The sequence below is a fragment of the Rutidosis leptorrhynchoides genome, chromosome 4 (assembly GCF_046630445.1).
Source record: "Rutidosis leptorrhynchoides isolate AG116_Rl617_1_P2 chromosome 4, CSIRO_AGI_Rlap_v1, whole genome shotgun sequence".
Lineage (NCBI taxonomy): Eukaryota > Viridiplantae > Streptophyta > Magnoliopsida > Asterales > Asteraceae > Rutidosis > Rutidosis leptorrhynchoides.
The window spans coordinates 170,672,460-170,694,856 of NC_092336.1; the positions used below are offsets into that span (position 1 = coordinate 170,672,460).

The following is a 22,397-nucleotide window of genomic DNA, read 5'->3' on the forward strand; positions in this document are numbered from 1 at the left end:
TCCCTCTTATATATATATATATATATATATATATATATATATATATATATATATATATATATATATATATATAGCTACTTAGGGCCGCAACGTAATAAGGCTTTTCGCTCTAGTTGGGCAATGCAAGGAGGCCTCTTTCGCCATTTTTTTTTTTTTTTGAAAGGCAAGGTAATAATATTATAAATATGAAGAGTACAACATTGGTACATCCACAAGCATCGGATATACCATTTTACAACAACGAACCTATTCAAGTGACATCACTGAACCTATACCCATTTTAGGAAGCAAAGATTACTACCTAAGCGATTAAGCGTTTACATACAAATAAGGACTAACTAACCAACTATGCCAATCGATATAAACGCCTTTGATTCTTGCCGAGATCCATTCGAAAGATTTCGCTTGAATCTCATTAAGAACCACCGGTGAGATACTACTTTTGTCTTGAAACACTAAAGAGTTACGATTCCTCCATATCGAAATAAGCGCATATCCACTCCACGGCTTGCCAAATTTTTGAGCCAAGTGAGGACATATTGTGAGAAGATTTTCCCCGAAGTAAATCGGGAGAGTTTATGTTGGTGTTGGAGTTCCACCATTTGAGAACACGAGTCCACACATCCGATGAAAACTTGCATTCGAATAAGGCATGATCAATCGATTCAAGACCGTCATCGCAAATGGGACACCGAATACTATGTAAGTCAATGCCTTTTTTGTCAAGTTCGATCCGAACCGGTAATATTTTTTCCAATACCCTCCATATAAAGTCCTCGATTTTCTTTGGCATGAGATTGTTTCTTAATGTCTCTTGTGCCGAATGAGACCCGCTGCCTAGTAACACCAAATCAATGAGTTTCGAGAGTGTTTTTACCGCGAGCATACCATTACTGCAAGTGCCCAATTCCATGACATTTGTTGATTAAAATCAAAGGAGATTAATCTTAGCAAGTTGTTCAATTCCTCGAATTCACCCGCTGTACGCCCTGTGGGTTCTCTTGACCATTCCCATTCGAAGCGAATAAGTGACGAACCCGAATTATCCAAACCTCCACAAGGCTGACCTTCTCGGCTATGACGAGTAATATTAGACTGACCAGCTGAATCTCCTTCGCCCTCTGCCTCCGAATAATCACCTAAACTAATAGCCTGTTCACGAAAATGGTGCTGACCTGTTGGACCCGAATTGCCACTTGACTGACCCGAACCCATATCATGCTGCTGCCACTGTTTTATCCGCCCAAAAATCACAATATTCTTGTTTGTTTCAAGCCTGTACAACCTGGGAAACATGTTTTTGAAACTCTCCGAACCGCACCAAACTTCGTTCCAAAATTCCGTAGAGCTACCGTCTCCTATCGATCTCTTGAACGAACTTAAGAAAGGGATATTTAGGCCTTCAATTTGAGAACCTGCATAAATAATGTTGTTCCAAGTACCGGAAGTCGAGAGGCGAGCAAGCCCACCTCCCAACCTCAAGCCACCGTCAATTCCATAAATACTCCGAATAATTTTAACCCATAAGCAATTGGCTTCGGTTTTAAACCTCCACCATCACTTGGCCAAAAGAGCAAGATTTTTGCTTTTGAACGACTCGATGTTTAGCCCCCCCCCCCCCCCCACACACACACGTAAGTTAAGCAAGTGGTCTTCCAATTAACCCATGAAATTTTATTACCCGAAAGATCCCCGCCCCAGAAAAAATTACGTCTCACACTCTCAAGGATTTTAAGCACACAAGGTGGAGCACGGAAGAGCATGAAATAATACAATGGAAGACTATTGAGCACCGATTTTAGGAGAACCAACCGTCCACCAAAGGACATCGAACGCATTTTCCATTCCGAAAGTCTCTTCTTAATCTTTAAGATTACCGGATCCCAATCTTTTACTTTCTTCATTTTGGCACCGATAGGCAATCCTAAATAAATAAATGGGAATTTGTCGGCTTGGCATCCCATTCGTCTAACTAGACTCTCAATTTCACCCGCATTGACACCCACTCCATAAAGACAACTCTTGTTGAAATTAACTTTCAAGCCCAAAGCTTATTCAAAGCATTTCAAAATATTAGTGAGATTACGTGCATTAACTTTAGACCATTCACCAAGAAACATCGTGTCATCTGCATATTGCAAATGCAAAAGTAAAACCTTATCTCTACCTACTTCCACCCCATTAAATAGACCCCTAGATACCGCAGTTTTGGTGAGTATATTAAGACCTTCCGCAGCAAGAATGAAAAGAAAGGGAGATAGCGGATCTCCTTGTCGAACACCTCGCCCGAGATTGAACTCACGGGTTGGAGATCCGTCGATAAGAATGGAGATACTAGCCGATTTCAAACCAGCGTGGATCCACTTACACCATCTCTCACCAAATCCCATACATCTCATGACTTCTAGGAGGAAATCCCAATTCAAACTATCAAAAGCCTTTTCGAAATCAACCTTAAATATAAGCCCTTTCTTCCTATTTGATTTCAAGTATTCAATAGTTTCGTTTGCAACAAGAACGCCATCAAGAATGTACCTTTCTCTTAAGAATGCACTTTGTTCCGAACCAACTAGCCTAGGAATTACCTTCTGTAACTGATTAGAAAGGATTTTGGCAACTATTTTATAAAAGCTACTAATTAGGCTTATAGGTCTATAGTCACCAAGTGTGATGGGATCATTCTTTTTAGGAATCAAGGTAACAAACGAGGCATTACAACCTTTCGAAAATTCTCCCTTTTCCCAAAACCACGAGATAGCGTTTATCACATCACCTTTAATCACATCCCAAAACTTCTTAAAAAATCTTAAGTTGAAACCATCCAGACCCGGGGCTTTTTCGCTACCGTAATCATTAATTGCCTCTACAATCTCTGACTCCTCGATAGCTAACTCTAGCCCGTAAGCCTCTTCACTGGATAAAGTCGGTTAATTTAGCTCATTAAGTCTAAATCTGGGTCCCGAGCGTTCACTAAAGATGTTTTTAAAGTGATTGTAAGCCGCCTCCTTTATGTCAAGAGGATCCTCACACCATACGCCATTAATACTTAAACCTCTAATATTGCATTTGTTGTAACCCCTTTTTATTACCGAGTGAGAATACCTAGTATTCTCATCACCTTCGAGTACCCAACGAACTCTCGCCTTTTGTTTCAACATGTTGCTTTTGATTTTCTCCCTTTGGAACCATTCCTTCCTAACATTCAACCACTCAACTCTTTCGTCATCATTTAATTGCCCCACTTTAGCCCGGAGTTCAAACGCATTAGCCATCGATCTAAATAACTCAATCTCATCCTCTAAATTGCCAAATTTTTGTGAACTCTTTGACTTTAAAGTAACTTTGGCTTTTTTAAGCTTATTCCTTAAACGACAATCTAAACGTGAGCCACCACCAACTTCTTTAGCCCAAACTTCTTTTATACATTCCTCGACACCTTCGATATCTAGCCAGTCATCAAACACCTTAATCGGTTTCGGCCTAAAGTTTCTGACATCGTTCTTTAAAATGATCGGGCAATGGTCTGACTTCCCTCGTTCTAATGCAACTACCGATAAATATGACCACAAACTAAGGAAAAAATCATTTACAAGAAATCGATCAAGCTTACTAAATTTGAGACCATCATCTGTGACGACCCGAAAATTTCCGACTAAATTTAAACTTAATCTTTGTATAATTAATGCTTCGGACACGATAAGCAAAAGCTGTAATGTTGTGTCTCGAAAGTTTTGAACTATTTCATATATCCAGTTAACCCTGACTATTCCCGACGATTCACGAACAAGTGTTGTAAATATATATTATTATATTATATGTTCCTTATATATTTAATATTTGTGTAATTAATATTATTATGTTCCTTATATATTTAATATATAGATATATATATATACCTGATATATAATTTATATAAATACAGACATATAAATAAATATAGTTATATATATAAATACATATACATATATATAAAATACGTTCTATATATGTATATATACAAATACATATGCGGATAGATATATGATTACTGTTATATGCATATACAGATAAATACTGAAATCGTTACACATCCACATCAACAATCTGTAATCTTCTTTTCTGGCTATTGTCGTTGAACATCTAGAATCATTTAGTGTACGGATTCAATTAAAAAGATTTTTATCTCTTTTATTTATTTCTTCTTCTGTTTTAATAGTACTACATGTCGACCACCATCCAACTACAAAAAAATTAGGAACGATTTTAGCTGCCATATCAGGTATTCAATCCCATTATATAACTCTACAACTGCAATTCGTAAAAAGAAAAACAGATATTTCAAAAATCAAAAGCAAGGTCCTCTGTTCTTGAACTTTTTTACCATATTTCGATTTTTAATCAATTTTCAAAATCTAAGAATGCAGATGTGTTAGGATACGTATAGTTGAACTATCTGCAAAATTACAAACATTAATTCTTCCTAGTGATCTCGAATTGTGGAGTCAAAGTTTTAAGGAAAAAAAGTCAAATGTCGTTCTAAGATCAAATTGAAGTTTTATAGATCAAGTAAGTCGAAATTAATGATTAAGAAAGTTTCTATGAATGATTTGAAACACAATTCATGTTGCAAGAATTAGGTAAAACGTGTTTAAAATCGAAAACAAATTTTTTTTATAAACAGCGACAGTAGCCTTGCTGATCGTTTTTATTTTTATTTTTTTGTTGTTGTTGTTGTTGTTGTTGTTGTTTGATTAGCTAAATGATCCAACTTATGTTATTTATAAATTAATATCAAGTCCTAAAATGATTTGTAGTTCGAGGTTAAGAATTGGTTGGATTTTTATTAATGGTGGACAAGAAGAAGAAGATGAACAAATAATACGGGTTATAAATAATTCGGGTTATATAACATCAGATAAATAAGAACAGAAGATTGGTCATGGGTGTTTTTGGGTATTCGAGAGGTCGCGGGTTCAATCCTGGCTTGGGGCAGTTTTTCTTTTTAAAGGGTTTCTTAAGGTAGTTTTCATTTCTAATTTTGATATTGTTGTTATTATTATTATTATTATTATTATTATTATTATTATTATTATTATTATTATTATTATTATTATTATTATTATTATTATTATTATTATTATTATTATTATTCTTATTATTGTTATTGTTATTATTATTATTATTATTCATTTATCATAATTATTACAAGTATTATAAGTATTAGTATTATTATTATTAGCATAATTATAAGTAGTGTAATTATTATTATTATTATTATTATTATTATTATTATTATTAATCTTATAAATATTATTAATGTAATTATTATTGTTAAGGTTATCATTTAGGTAGTATTATTATAGTTATCTTAGTAAGATTAATAAAAGTGGTATTAATAAAATTCATAGAATTATTATTGTTATCATTAACATAGGTATTAATATTATCATTGTTAATATTGTTGATATGATTATGATTAGTAGTAAATTTTAATTATAAAGTATTATTATTATTATCATTATTACTAAAAGTATCATTATTTTAAATCTATAATAGTATTAAAACTAGTATGATCATTATTATTATTGTTAAAATTATTAAGTATAGTTATCATTACTACCATTATTATTATCATTTTTATTATTAAAAATATTAAAATTATCATTTTTATTATTGTTATCAATTTTATTATTATTATCATTATTGGAAAAATTATTATTTTAATGGTTATTATAGTTATTATTATTACTACTATTATTATTATCATTATATCAAAAATTATATTATTATTATTGATATTATTTTACCAAATAAATAACTATATAAGAATATATTTAATACATATCACATAACAACAATAACATTTTCATAATAAATACTAACTATCTATCTAAAGTATATAAAAGAAATATAGATAATTTAGTTATTAATGAAACATACAAATTACTAAAATAACAATTGATAATAATACCAAACTTGCTCGATTACGATTATATGTGTTAATATATATATGAATGATATAGGTTAGTGAATCCGAGGCCAAACCCTGCATTGTTCAATGTCGTCATATGTATTTTTACTACAAAATACATTATTGTGAGTTCATTTGATTCCCTTTTACTCTTTACATTTTTGGGACTGAGAATACACGCGCTGTTTTTACAACTGCTTTATTAAATGCTTTTGAAATATATTTTGAACTGCGAATACATGAAATGTTTTTATAAATGTTTGACGAGATAGACACAAGCAAAACCTTCCTCGAATGAATTATTATGCAGACAGAAGTTCTGTGGAATATTATTGAATTATGTGGACATGATAATTGCCACCATTGAATTATGTGGACATGATAATTGCCACCATTGAATTATGTAGACATGATAATTGCCACCATTGAATTATATGGACATGATAATTGCCACCATTGAATTATGTGGACATGATAATTGCCACCATTGAATTATGTAGACATGATAATTGCCACCATTGAATTATGTGGACATGATAATTGACACCAATTGATGTGAATGTTATGTATCGAGAGAATAATTTTTATACACAGGTTATGTGTATTATATTTTGAACACGAGATATGTGTACGGTTACTAAGATTTATGAAAAATGGATTTCGTACACGAGAAAGGTGTACTGTATTTAAAAGATATAGCATGTACATTACAGGTGGGTGTAGGATTCGGGCCCATTTGTACCATGCAGCATTTAAATCTTGTGGTCTATCAAAATGATGAATTTTATTGTTTTATGATAAATCTATGAACTCACCAACCTTTTGGTTGACACTTGAAAGCATGTTTATTCTCAGGTATGAAAGAAATCTTCCGCTGTGCATTTGCTCATTCTAGAGATATTAATTGAAGTCATTCATGGCATATTTCAAAAGACGTTGCATTCGAGTCGTTGAATTTATCAAGATTATTATTAAGTCAATTATAGTTGGATATATTATGAAATGGTATGCATGCCGTCAACTTTCGATGCAAAGAAAGTTTGTCTTTTTTGTAAAATGTATCATATAGAGGTCAAATACCTCGCGATGTAACCAAATGTAATGTATTCGTCCTGATGAATTAGGACGGGTCGTTAGAGTTGGTATCAGAGCGGTGGTCTTAGCGAACCAGGTCTTGCATTAGTGTGTCTAACTAGCAGTTGTTAGGATGCATTAATGAGTCTGGACTTCGATCGTATCTGCATGTCAAAAGTTTTGCTTATCATTTCTAGTCGGAAATCATCTGCTTATCATCCTTAGGAAATTACCTGATTATCATTCTTAGTCTAGACATATCTTATTGCATTGATTGCATGAATAGTGTATAGACAAATTTATATCTTAGCGTATCTGTTACTGTAAACTTTTCCTAGAATATTCCGTAAATTCCTCCGTAATCTACGAAATCTTTTGCTCTATATATATAGATATTCTATGTAATTAGAATACCAACCGATAGCCAGAAATCATTTCATATTGAAAAATCCTTTATTCAATCGTATGAAATGGAACTCGCCACTAGTTCAAGTCCCTCGGATTCCAATATGGAGTTTCACTTGAGCTCCGAAAGCAGTGTGACCGGAATGAATCAACCTATCAGCTATCCCCAATTCATCTGATGGGTTCGTAGTCTATTAAATAATTGGAGACAAGAAGAAGGCGATCCCTTCCATCCCGCACATTCCCCTCTTGGCGAAGAACCTGAAGCACTTACCGGCGAATCTATTCGTAATACCATTTTCACTCTCATTTCCAGAGTATCTCGTCATGATTATATACTATCTTAAATTTTAGATCTTATTAGTCCGCTCGTCCGAACCGACAATCATCACGGTATAATAGAAGAAGTCAACGAGCTTCGTACTCGGGCAGTAGCATTGGAGAATATGGTGCAAATGTTACAAGCATCAGCAACACCAGCAACATAACCAGTACCACCATCCACAACAACCACATTCGTAGCGCAAACCTCAACATCACAATCTTTACCTCGAACATCAATATCATACGCACTATAGATACCAAGGAGTACCAACAACAATGAACGATGAAGTATTGATCCATAACTTCATTGAAGATATATTCTGCGAAGAATATGTGGTTTCTAAAAGTTTTAGAGATTTCTTATTCTAGCTCAAACCAAAAAGCAGATGAGATTAATATTATATTAACTCATTAAATCTATGATTACATTTGAAGAAAATATATATGTATATATGTTTTCATAAAGATTATAATTAAAATTCTTTGTACAAACTGTTAATGGTGAAAATATTTTAACGGGTAGGTAATACCCGAGGAATATTTAGATTTCACATTAATAAGTTACATTGTACATTCTTCGAATCTGATTCAACGGTCATTTACTATCCTACTTACATCCACAGATATACGAATCCGTTCATCGCAGAATAACCATTTTCATATATTGGATTTTTACCTATCAGAATCCAACAAGTGGCATAATGAAGAAAACATTTGACAAAAAATAAAATTTGTTAGAAACAGACAAATTAACTATGAGAAATTTTGTTAAGAATCCACGCTAACAAAATCCTAGCTAACTGTTCCTAGCTAACTGTTAATTCCTTATTACATTTATTTATCGCAATTTATTTATCGCAATTTTAATTCTCGCAATTTTATTTATCGTCATTTAATTTCTGTTATTTATTTTACGCACTTTAAATATCGGGACACGTATACAAGGTTTTGACATATCATATCGACGCATCTATATATATTATTTGGAATAACCATAGACACTCTATATGCAGTAATGTTCGAGTTTGCTATACATGGTTGAGGTTGATTCTACAATAATATATATACTTTGAGTTGTGACTGAGTCTGAGACATGTATATAACGGGTCACGACACGTATTAATTAATTCAAATATTATATGTCAACCTATATATGAATTGTTGAACTACTAATTGTGGACTGCTAACTGTGGACTAATAACATTGGACAGTTAAAATGAATTAAAATATTGATTATAACATATGAAACTAAACATTTCTTCAAGTTGTCACTTGATTTCATCTTAAACCTCATTTGAATCTTGAAGATTACAATCTGCGTTCAAACCTTTCATGATTCTTGAAAACACCTCAATCGAGAGGATGAATCAACCGCACTTCATCTACGGAAGAAAAGATTGATGCATATAGTTATGCACCTGAAAAATACTTGGAACCTGAGTAAACGTTTAACACGTATCTGTGCTAGCTCCTTTGGCAGTGTTATTACCGAAAATAGCCGTACAATCCCTTTTCAAATTAGCCAATTTTGTCACAGCTCCAACAAGACAATTTCGACTTTCATTCGGATTAGCCTTATTATAACTGTGATATATCAGTTTCCTTTCGTTATCGTTATCGGGGAACCATTTATATCCCACCACATTAACAGTAAACTTACCAGCAACTCTGTGATGACCCGAGAATTTCCGACCAAATTTAAACTTAATCTTTATTTGTTTCCGACACGATAAGCAAAGTCTGTAATATTGAAATCTCAAAAACTTTGAACTGTGTTCATATATGCATTTACCCTTTGACCATTCTTGACGATTCATGAACAATTAGTTGTAAATAGTTTCATATATATTGAAGTATATATATATAATAATAATTTGAAATATTATTTGATATAATATATGATTTAATTTTGAGAAATAAATATATAAAATAATATGAGATATAATGAAAACTATTATTATATATATATATATATATATATATATATATATATATATATATATATATATATATATATATATATATATATATATATATATGTATAAATACTACTTGTAAATATATAAAAATAATATTAAATCTATTTGTTTAAAAATATATAACATATATTATGTGGTAAAACTTGTTATTTAAAAACTGATTATATATATATAGAGAGAAAATGAAATATGAATGATTTCGAGCTTAATTAGTAAACGTCAGTAACACTCGGTTGACATTTTGTTAGTTTTAATATAGATATAGTACATGTTCATGAGGGATTGAAATAAAAGTTGGAATGTAAATTGATTACGAAGATTTTAGATTTGTTAAATATATTTTTACCTTTTTAAGGTTAAATATTAGTACTCCGTACATATAAATTGGAACAGAAAATAAATAATTATCGAATCTTTTTGATCAGGTTTCAAAAAGTTAATGAGTGAAATAATTAAATATATTTAATCTAAAAATTTGGGATTTTTAGGGACACTTTTATACATTAACTGTTTAGCAATGGACACGATATAGCTTTCCGTGAAGAAGTGTCGGCAGAAGAAAATTCACATGTACACAGATTACTATTTCAATAATTCTCTTGTTAATTAATATAATATAATTATTATTAATAATAAATATTATATATAATACATAACATATATCTATATAGGTGTGAATGAGTATCAAAGAGAGGGAGAAAAGGAAACCACCGGCTACCAGAATCGGCCACCACCAGTCACCACCGGAGCATCACTACAGCATACAACACACGCCACCACCTTCAACAATAAAACCACCATCAAACCATCATCATCACCTTAATATTTGAAACTGTTTCATTTTTTTGTTGTTGTTGTTGTTGTTTGTTCTTGTCGTGATCAACCAAAACCGCCATTGTCACCATCACTTTGAGAAGCCAATACCATCATGATCCACCCTAATCATAACAACAACCATCATCACCACCGTAAGTCCACCATCACCTCACTATATTTTTTTTTCCCTTTCCTTCTAGATCATTCCCGTTTTTATTTTTGTTTCTTTTTCCTACTGTCGCTGCTACAGCAGCAAATTCTATTTTTGTTAATGCCCGATCGAACAAACACAGGCCAGTGCAAAACAACCGTAAACCACCACCCGCCATTTTTCTTTCTCTCTCTTCGCTAAACAGACTGCTGCTGCAGTGCTTTTCCCGTTTCTGTTTATATTAAAACAACGAAGTAAATGATGATGTTTAGGTACGATGGTGATGGAGGGGGGAGAAGATGAACGATGGAGATTGTTTGATGATGATGACGATGGGTTATGATACAATGATGATGATGATAACAGATGGTATGATGATAAAGATGATGGTTGATGTTGATAAATAACGATGATTATAATATGATTAGGAAACGGTGATGATAGATGATGATAATACTTTGATGAAGGCGATATCACGATGAATATGAGGCGTGAATGTTTGATGATGATGATTGATGATAATACCGAATGATGATGATGATAAACAGCCCCTATGTAATAAAGAATTAAATGTTTTAAGTATCTCAGAAAGTTTAGGATGGAGGTGTGGTTTGGGGTGGTGTTTGTTTATCGAGAGGTCCCTGGTTCGAACCTTGGCATAGACAAATGTATTATTTTTTTAGCTGGGCTGTTGGCAAAGGTGGGGTATTGGGTCGTAAATGATTTATTGTAGTTGGGCCGAGAGTTGTGCAGTTGGGCCGATGGCAGACTAGGGATAGAATCAATTTCGGTTTATATGAAATTACATATGAGATTATATAAGATAAAATGGAACGGATGAGTGGTTTAAGGGTGTTTTCGGTGAATGAGAGGTCGCGGGTTCGATCCCGGGCAATGACATTTTATTTTCTTTTTTGGAGCTTATTATTGAGGTAGTCACCACCCTTTTTGTTATTATCATTATTATTGTTATTGTTATTAGTATTATTATTATTGATATTGTTATTGCGATTATTAGTAATACAATTATTATTATCTTTACAAATACAAGTATTAGGATAAAATTATCATTTATTATTATTATGATAACAACTAATATCATTAGTATTATTATTAATATTAACATTACTTTTATTATTAAGTTTTAATAGCAATATTATTATTAACACTTTTACTACTAGAATCATCATTATTATTATTAAAATTATATTATTATTATTATTACCAATATTTCTATCATAATAATTACAATAAAAGTTAGTTACATAAAAATATATTTAATAAAACTATATTATATATTTTATTTATTTAGAGTATGTAAAATAGATATATTTAAATTATTAATGAAACATATAATTTACTAAGATAACAATTGTAATAAATAAATATGTTCGATTACAATGTGTTAATATAAATAATTGATATAGGTTCGTGAATCCGAGGCCAACCCTGCATTGTTCAATATTGTCATATGTATTTTTACTACAAAATACATTAGGTGAGTTTCATTACTCCCTTTTTAAATGCTTTTGCAATATATATTTTTGAGACTGAGAATACATGCGCTTTTATAACTGTTTTACGAAATAGACACAAGTAATCGAAACTACATTATATGGTTGAATGATCGAAGCCGAATATGCCCCTTTTTGCTTGGTAACCTAAGAATTAGTAAACCGATCTACTAATTGACGCGAATCCTAAAGATAGATCTATCGGGCCCAACAAGCCCCATCCAAAGTACCGGATGCTTTAGTACTTCTAAATTTATATCATGTCCAAAGGAGGATCCCGGAATGATGGGGATATTCTTATATGCATATTGTGAATGTCGGTTACCAGGTGTTCAATCCATATGAATGATTATTTTTTGTCTCTATGCATGGGACGTTTATTTATGAGAACTAAAAATGAAAATCTTGTGGTCTATTAAAATGATGGAAATGATTATTTATGTTAAACTAATGAACTCACCAACCTTTTGGTTGACATTTGAAAGCATGTTTATTCTCAGGTACGAAAGAAATCTTCCACTGTGCATTTGATCATTTTAAAGATATTACTTGGAGTTATTCATGACATATTTCAAAAGACGTTGCATTCAAGTCATTGAGTTCATCAAGATTATTATTAAGTCTATTATAGTTGGATATATTATGAAATGGTATGCGTGTCGTCAACTTTCGATGTAAAGCAAGTTTGTCTTTTAAAAACGAATGCAGTGTTTGTAAAATGTATCATATAGAGGTCAAGTACCTCGCGATGTAATCAACTAGTGTGAATCGTTTGTAATCGATATGGACTTCGTCCAGATGGATTAGGACGGGTCTCTACAAACTCCATTACTCATTAGCTTAAGACTCTCCGAAGAACCATTATATTTGTTCATTAAAACTCTATCATATACTCATCTACATCCCGTAACAATAATTGCCATACCAATTATCGGGAATCAGCAATCAGTATTTTGAATCTCGCAACAATTCTACAACAACAGTTATATGTATACATATAACATTTATCTCTTAGAATTATGGTCTTCCATTCTGAAAAGCACCCAGTTTGCGAATCGATACTTCAACTTTTGAAAAAGCTGATGAAGCAGTGAAAACTGAAGACTGCCTTAACAGTCAAAAGTTTGATGATAAAGAATGAAGTGTTGAAAAAGCTCAAAGATTTGGATACTGAAAAATGAATTGAGCAAACCATGAAGGAGACTCTGAACAAATCACAAGGACTAAACTTGTACATAAAGAATCCAAATGATTCTGTATCTGTTGAAGTCTTTAGCAAATGCCTTGCTCCTTACTCTAAACCCTTGCGGACAATATTCTTTATCATTCTCTGATCTTAGATATTCTAAGATATCATCATATCTTTCATTATAAATATCCTCCATATTTCTGAAGATATTTTCATAACTATTCTTATCTGAAATCATTAATCTCTTCGCGCTATCAGTATTACATCATATAAGAAACTGTTAGTTTCTATATTCTGTAAACTTTTGAGTTTAAACTATGAATGTTTTTGAAGTAGTGTTGGAAATTGATGCATGAGTTAGAATAATATAATACACTTGATCAACGTGATTATATTACAGTAAGTCATGCTGAGTTTTTAATGGAACGTGATGATTCACATATCATAACATCATCATGTACCATGTTATACGACTCTTACATTCTATCTAATCTATAAACACATCAAGAACATATTTTCTCGATAGTCCTATATTTTCCCTTGAATTCTGGTAATTTGACAAGTCAGATTGTGCTATTACCATTTCTTTCTTAGAACATTAGTCATGTTCATTCGAAACTCCATACCTATGAATTCTGGACCATTATTTGCAGAGAGAAAGCAAAAGAATGGAACTCCGAAATAGAAATAGGAGTATAAATCGCAGCAAATAAAAGAGAGCATTAACTGTGGATGACAATGATTATAGAAGAGAGAAGCAGGGACTTCGAAATATAAGGGAAGATATAAAACCCAATAACAACACAGAAATTACAAACCGTGGATATTAATACGAATAACAATATAAAGACACGGTAGAATTAAGAATAGTATCACCCCAAGGTAATAGTAGAAGTAAACAGATTTTGCTGGTGGAAGATTGAAAAGAAGGATGACAAAAATGAAAATTAGGAAGATATCAAGGATTAGAACGGGATTAAGTATTTACACAATCTTTTGGATGTATGAACTAAGAAATAAAGTATAGGAATGGTGAAAATAATGGAACAGAAAAAGTTTAATTTATAATGGGAATATCAGACAGAGTAATCGAGGCAGATCACCGTATTTAATTATAGAGATCTTGATTTATTCACCGAAGAATAAAATCTTTTAGATTTCGAAGATTTTCTTTAAATCCCTTGAATTCTAGAATTCAACTAAGACAAAGTCAAAAGTTAAGACGCACCTTATTTTCTAAATTTAACCCTGACTCCGTCAAAAGTTAAGACGACTCTTTACTTTTCTTATTTCAATCTTTTGTGATAACTTCATTCGTGCTCTTCGAATAATCGAATTGTTTTATCCATATTACTCAATGATAATAAAACTCTATTTATCAACTCATATTCGTCATGAAAACATTTTTATTGTTAGCCATGACCACCTCACTCAAATTTCGGAATGAAATTTCTTTAACGGGTAGGTACTGTGACGACCCAGAAATTTCCGACTAAATTTAAACTTAATCTTTGTATAATTAATGCTTCCGACATGAAAAGCAAAGGCTGTAATGTTAAGTCTCGAAAGTTTTGAACTATTTCATATATCTATTTAACCCTTGACTATTCCGGACGATTCACGAACAAGTGTTGTAATATATATATATATATATATATATATATATATATATATATATATATATATATATATATATATATATCTAAATAAATATATAAAGGAGGGTATTGAAAATAATAAAATATAAATGAATCATTAGAATTAAAATGTAAAAATAATAAATAAAATAATTAAGTTCTATTAGGATATATATATATATATATATATATATATATATATATATATATATATATATATATATATATATATATATATATGATTTCTATTTATAACTATTATATTGTAAAATATATGAAATATATAAATATTAAATATTCAATAAATATTATCATATCATATATAATATAATTATTACATAATTAATAAATTAAATGTAATTACAAGTTAGAAATAAATGTCATAGTAATATTATTATTATTTTCAGTATTAATATCAAAATTAGTATTATCAATATAACATACAAATAGGAAACTTGATATATATAAATTATTATAATATTATTACTAATAATATTCATATCATTAATAATATAAATAATTATTATAATTAATATAGTATTATGATTATTATCATTAATTATTATAATCCTTATTATTATTGAGTATCATCATTAATAGTATTATTATTATTAGTATTATTTTGGTGTTATTATTATAAATATTATTATTAATTGTTTCATTAAGATTATATTATAATATTTGTGTAATTAATATTATTATGTTCCTTATATATATATATATATATATATATATATATATATATATATATATATATATATATATATATATATATATATATATATACCTAATATATAATTTATATAAATACAGACATATATATAAATATAGTTATATATATAAATACATATACATATATATAAAATACGTTCTATATATGTATATATACAAATACATATGCGGATAGATATATGAATACTGTTATATGCATATACAGATAAATAATGAAATCGTTACACATCCACATCAACAATATGTAATCTTGTTTTCTAGCTATTGTCGTTGAACATCAAGAATCATTTAGTGTAAGAATTCAATTAAACAGATTTTTATCTCTTTTATTTATTTCTTCTTCTGTTCTTAATAGTACTACATGTCGACCACCATCCCACTACAAAACAATTAGGAAAGATTTTAGCTGCCATATCAGGTATTCAATCCCATTATATAACTCTACAACTGCAATTCGTAAAAAGAAAAACAGATATTTCAAAAATCAAAAGCAAGGTCCTCTGTTCTTGAACTTTTTTTTTTATACCATATTTCGATTTTTAATCAATTTTCAAAATCTAAGAATGCAGATGTGTTAGGATACGTATAGTTGAACTATCTGCAAAATTACAAACATTAATTCTTCCTAATGATCTCGAATTGTGGAGTCAAAGTTTTTAGGAAAAAAAGTCAAATGTCATTGTAAGATCAAATTGAAGTTTTATAGATCAAGTCAGTCAAAATTAATGATTAAGAAATTTTCTATGAATTATTTGAAACACAATTCATGTTGCAAGTATTAGCTAAAACGTGTTTAAAATCGAAAACAATTTTTTTTTATAAACAGCGACAACAGCCTTGCTGATTGTTTTTTTTTTTATTTTTTGTTGTTGTTTTTTGATTAGCTAAATGATCCAACTTATGTTTTTTATAAATTAATATCAAGTCCTAAAACGATTTGTAGTTCGCGGTTAAGAATTGGTTGGATTTTTATTAATGGTGGACAAGAAGAAGAAGATGAACAAATAATACGGGTTATAAATAATTCGGGTTATATAACATCAGATAAATAAGAACAGAAGAGTGGTCGTGGGTGTTGTTGGGTATTCGAGAGGTCGCGGGTTCAATCCTGGCTTGAGGCAATTTTTCTTTTTAAAGGGTTTCTTAAGGTAGTTTTCATTTCTAATTTTGATATTGTTATTATTATTATTATTATTATTATTATTATTATTATTATTATTATTATTATTATTATTATTATTATTATTATTATTATTATTATTATTATTATTATTATTATTATTGTTATTGTTATTATTATTATTATTATTATTATTCATTTATCATAATTATTACAAGTATTATAAGTATTAGTATTATTATTATTATTAGCATAATTATAAGTAGTGTAATTATTATTATTATTATTATTATTATTATTATTATTATTATTATTATTATTATTATTATTATTATTATTATTATTATTATTATTATTATTATTATTATTATTATTATTATTATTAATCTTATAAGTATTATTAATGTAATTATTATTTGTAAGGTTATCATTTAGGTAGTATTATTATAGTTATCTTAGCAAGATTAATAAAAGTGGTATTAATAAAATCATAGAATTATTATCGTTATCATTAACATAGGTATTAATATTATCATTGTTAATATTGTTGATATGATTATGATTAGTAGTAAATTTTAATTATAAAGTATTATTATTATCATTATTACTAAAAGTATCATTATTTTAAATCTATAATGGTATTAAAACTAGTATGATCATTATTATTATTGTTAAAATTATTAAGTATCGTTATCATTACTACCATTATTATTATCATTTTTATTATTAAAAATATTAAAATTATCATTTTTATTATTGTTATCACTTTTATTATTATTATAATTATTGGAAAAATTATTATTTTTATGTTTATTATAGTTATTATTATTACTACTATTATTATTATTATCATTATATCAAAAATTATATTATTATTATTGATATTATTTTACCAAATAAATAACTATATAAGAATATATTTAATACATATCACATAACAACAATAACATTTTCATAATAAATATTAACTATCTATCTAAAGTATATAAAAGAAATATAGATAATTTAGTTATTAATGAAACATACAAATTACTAAAATAACAATTGATAATAATACCAAACTTGCTCGATTACGATTATATGTGTTAATATATATAAGAATGATATAGGTTCATGAATCCGAGGCCAAATCCTACATTGTTCAATGTCGTCATATGTATTTTTACTACAAAATACAGTATTGTGAGTTCATTTGATTCCCTTTTACTCTTTAAATTTTAAGGACTGAGAATACATGTGCTGTTTTTACAACTACTTTATTAAATGCTTTTGAAATATATTTTGAACTGCGAATACATGAAATGTTTTTATAAATGTTTGACGAGATAGACACAAGTAAAACATTCCTCGAATGAATTATTATGCAGACAGAAGTTCTGTGAAATATTATTGAATTATGTGGACATGATAATTGCCACCATTGAATTATGTGGACATGATAATTGCCACCATTGAATTATGTGGACATGATAATTGCCACCATTGAATTATGTGGACATGATAATTGCCACCATTGAATTATGTGGACATGATAATTGCCACCAATTGATGTGAATGTTATGTATCGAGAGAATGATTTTTATACACAGGTTATGTGTATTATATTTTATACACGAGATATGTGTACGGTTACTAAGATTTATGAAAAATGGATTTTGTACACGAGAAAGGTGTACTGTATTTAAAAGATATCGCATGTACATTACAGGTGGGTGTAGGATTCGGGCCCATTTGTACCATGCAACATTTAAATCTTGTGGTCTATCAAAATGATGAATTTTATTGTTTTATGATAAACCTACGAACTCACCAACCTTTTGGTTGACACTTGAAAGCATATTTATTCTCAGGTATGAAAGAAATCTTCCGCTGTGCATTTGCTCATTCTAGAGATATTATTTGGAGTCTTTCATGACATATTTCAAAAGACGTTGCATTCGAGTCGTTGAATTTATCAAGATTATTATTAAGTCAATTATAGTTGGATATATTATGAAATGGTATGCATGCCGTCAACTTTCGATGCAAAGAAAGTTTGTCTTTTAAAAATGAATGCAATGTTTGTAAAATGTATCATATAGAGGTCAAATACCTCGCGATGTAACCAAATGTAATGTATTCATCCTGATGAATTAGGACGGGTCGTTAGATCATCGCTAACCCGTGTGAAAATACGTCTCCCCAATGGAATATCAACTAACTTGGTGTTTTCAATAAAATCATTGAACTTTTTCGCCCTGGCTTCAATAAAATTGCAATTGAATCTTTCGTTAACATTGTGAACCTCATTAAAGTCTCCTCCAATTAACCAAGCCTGATTATTGCTACTCAACATTAAATTATGGAGAAAGTCCCACAATTTTAGTTTGTTGGGATCATCATGTGGTCCGTAAACATTCAAGATGTTGAATTCCTTATCCGTGTTCTTCTATTTACCTCGAATCCCAATACAATGATCATGAATAAATGAGTTAGTCATATCGAAACAATCAACATCCCATATGATTAGTTGACCCCCTGACTTCCTGACCATCTCTTTTTGAATAAAGTTACAGTTATTGTTACCCCGTAGACCACGAACCCAATTTAGATCGACAGTGTGCAATTTCGTTTCTTGAAGCATCACAAAATTAGGCTTTACACTACGACACAACCCTTTAAACCAACCAACTTTACTTTCCTTTCCCACCCCAAAACCCATAATGTTTAATGACAGGAATATCATGAAAAAAATTAAATGAACGAACAATAAACAGGAAACAGTGAGTTAGTGATTGGATTTCTCCACCCACTTCAACCCAATTTGTTGCCCAAACTCCTTCAGCCCCTCATTGTCTATAGAAAACGATGAAGAAAGGGAATTTGAATTCGATACTTGCCTGCTATTGTTCTCTGAATTCAGTCTAACATTCTCTCCAGCAGATCGGGACGATTTCGAACTTTTCCTGGCAGTAACATTGTGAGTTAGGATCCTAGAAGATGCTTACAATTCCTTAGTTAAGATCTCCCACCATCGTTTTTCTTAGTCTCTTAGGTGTATTCCTAATTTTCGCTGTCACCGAATGTCCCTTTTTTCTAGATGCCTCTTGATGATTTGATTCAAGGCACTCTTTAACACAATCAGTAGAGCACGAATCAACTGGGGTATCATTTAGATCAATCGGCCCCAGCCCAGTGTGAAATGTATTAGGCACGACATCCTCTTTATTTGGATTATTAGAACTAACAATTAATGGGCTAGTTTATATGCAAAGAGCAACTAACGAGCCGATAAAAAACAAATACAATGAATGACTCGACAAGCCTCGTAATTAGAAAATGTATACTAGCAACTAACGAACCCATGCAAAATGTATAACCAAAACCACCATTATCTAAGCACTAGCCTTGCCGAACCAAATTTACAAACGAAATAAATACGAGTACCAACCATCAAGAACTACAACAAACTACATACCAAACTAACAAAATGCACATAATCTGTTAAAAGCTCAAATACCGCCAAAACAAAAACAAATCAATTAACACCTAGCTAATTTATCCGGCATGAACGAGGCTTTACGACAATTGGAGCCAGGTTTGATAAGTTTCCTTTTCGATTGTTCAAAATTCACATTGCCTTGATCTAGACGAAAAGAGTACACTTGGAGATCCAGAAGCTTCGTATTTGAAGTGCCCATAACATGATTAAACTTGAAATATTCAACGTGATTAATAGGATAGTTCCTCTTAAAGTCGAGATATTCATATGGAGAGCTAGGAGACACAGAATTTCAGTGAGGGTTGAATTAGATAAATGTGAAATTGATCTAAGTTCCATTAGATGTCCAATGTGTGATGACAAACTTGAAGATGTCAATCGCGCCTTATTCAATTGCAAATCTGCAAAAGAGATATGGCTATGGATTTTAAAATGGTGGAAGTCGATCAAGAATTCACTCTATCCTCTGTTGACATCTTCTCGGATGATGGTTTCAACCTTCAATCTTCATTCAGTAAAGATATTTGTCAAGCGGCGGTTTGGGTCACTTGTTACATGATATGGTATATTAGAAATGCGGCGACTTTCGAAAAAAGCAAGATGGGTAGTGCAAAGATCTTGAGCGAAATCCAACTAAGATGTTTCGAGTGGATCAATAATCGATTGAAATCTATCTCTCTCGATAGGAACACTTGGCTCACAAACCCTTTTGATATCGGTGGTAATCTTTCAGACAGATCAAGCATTGGCTAATTCAAATCATATGTTTCGATCTCCTATCATGGTCAAGCAAAGGTGACAGGATCTGCATAGTGTCACTCTGATCTGCAACGTGTATATGTTCTAGTGTATAACTATTTATGTAATTGAGTTTGTTTTTTCTCTCGAGCCATAGCGTTACTGATATTGGACTTTCTCGGATTGGGCCTATTTTGGATCCAAAATATCGTAAATTAATATGTTATAATAATAAATCTGTTGACTTTAAAAAAAAAAAAAAAAAAAAACTTCATCGTCTTTGCTACAAAATAACCTTTGAACCTTTTAGTTGTTAGGAAATCTAGGTGAGCCCTAACAAGAACTTGATAACCCTAGTTATCAAACCCACTGTGCAATAAACAAATAAACACAAATAAAGACAAGAACAAGAAACGTAAAGAACAAGGAATTAACGTGGTTATGTCCAATCGTTTAATTCAAACGAATTGGTTTACTCTACGACCAAACAAAGAGGATTTTATTATATTTTTCGTAGGGGTACAATGCAGGTTTCATATGAGGGTTTATATAGGGAAAAAAACGAAATAGGAACAATCTAGATTACTTGCTGAATATGAACGTTGTCGCGTTTCGCGACACCTTGTCGCGTATCGCGACAAACCACATTCAAACGTGACAGAATAGCTTCAAATGCGATACCTTCAGACATCCACTTCTGCCACATCTGTCTCATTTCGGTACACTTTATCACTTTCCAGTACTGTCGCGTTTCACGACAAACATCACTGAAACACGATAAACATCACTGGAACACGATAAACATCACCCGAACACGATAACAGCAGCTCATTCGTTTGATCTTCTTTGCACCCAACAATTCTCCCACTCAAAGGAGATCAAAACCCAACCTTAACCTGTACTCGATCAACACTTCGACTCTTGAACGTACCCATCTATACCGCCAAGAAAACTTCTTGGGACACACACACTCTAACCATCAAGCTAGCAGCTTTCGATAAAGAGCACCTCAACTTGTCAAGAAATGTAATCTACAAACATCATCCCACAGCAACAATTTGATTTTCCTGACCGTAACCCTCTTTAAACAATACCGCCGGATAAACAAACCCGGGACACGCCGCACTTCTACGCCATGAGAAGGAAGACTTTCGACACCTTTAAACTGAGCTACAATCGAATCACCGTTACTCGCTTGGGACCAAAATAAACTAAACCCTCTCTGTTTCTGGCAATCATCTCACTAGACTGTGACATACCGGGTCGGAGTCCGACCCGACTTTATTA

The 22,397-nt window shown here is 30.9% G+C and overlaps 1 protein-coding gene across 1 annotated transcript; it reads right to left on the minus strand.

Moving 5' to 3' along the window:
- Positions 1-463: 463 nt before the first annotated feature.
- LOC139841218 (uncharacterized) lies at positions 464-19,592 on the minus strand. The gene is made up of 6 exons (XM_071831447.1): positions 19,328-19,592; positions 3,103-3,547; positions 2,087-2,913; positions 1,712-2,035; positions 978-1,415; positions 464-837 (listed from the first exon to the last, which is right to left on the minus strand). The coding sequence occupies exons 1-6, from the start codon at positions 19,590-19,592 to the stop codon at positions 464-466; spliced, it is 2,673 nt and encodes an 890-aa protein (XP_071687548.1).
- Between the last annotated feature and the right edge of the window lie 2,805 nt (positions 19,593-22,397).

Bases quoted from the DNA above. Each gene is read 5' to 3' on its own strand.
- LOC139841218 (XM_071831447.1), bottom strand. From the start codon at position 19,592: ATGGGTTTTGGGGTGGGAAAGGAAAGTAAAGTTGGTTGGTTTAAAGGG. The intron at 2,914-3,102 runs GTATTCTCACTC...GACTTTATCCAG, and splicing joins GAAGGTGATGAGAATACTAG to TGAAGAGGCTTACGGGCTAG. The intron at 2,036-2,086 runs GTAATCTCACTA...TGGGCTTGAAAG, and splicing joins ATGGTCTAAAGTTAATGCAC to TTAATTTCAACAAGAGTTGT.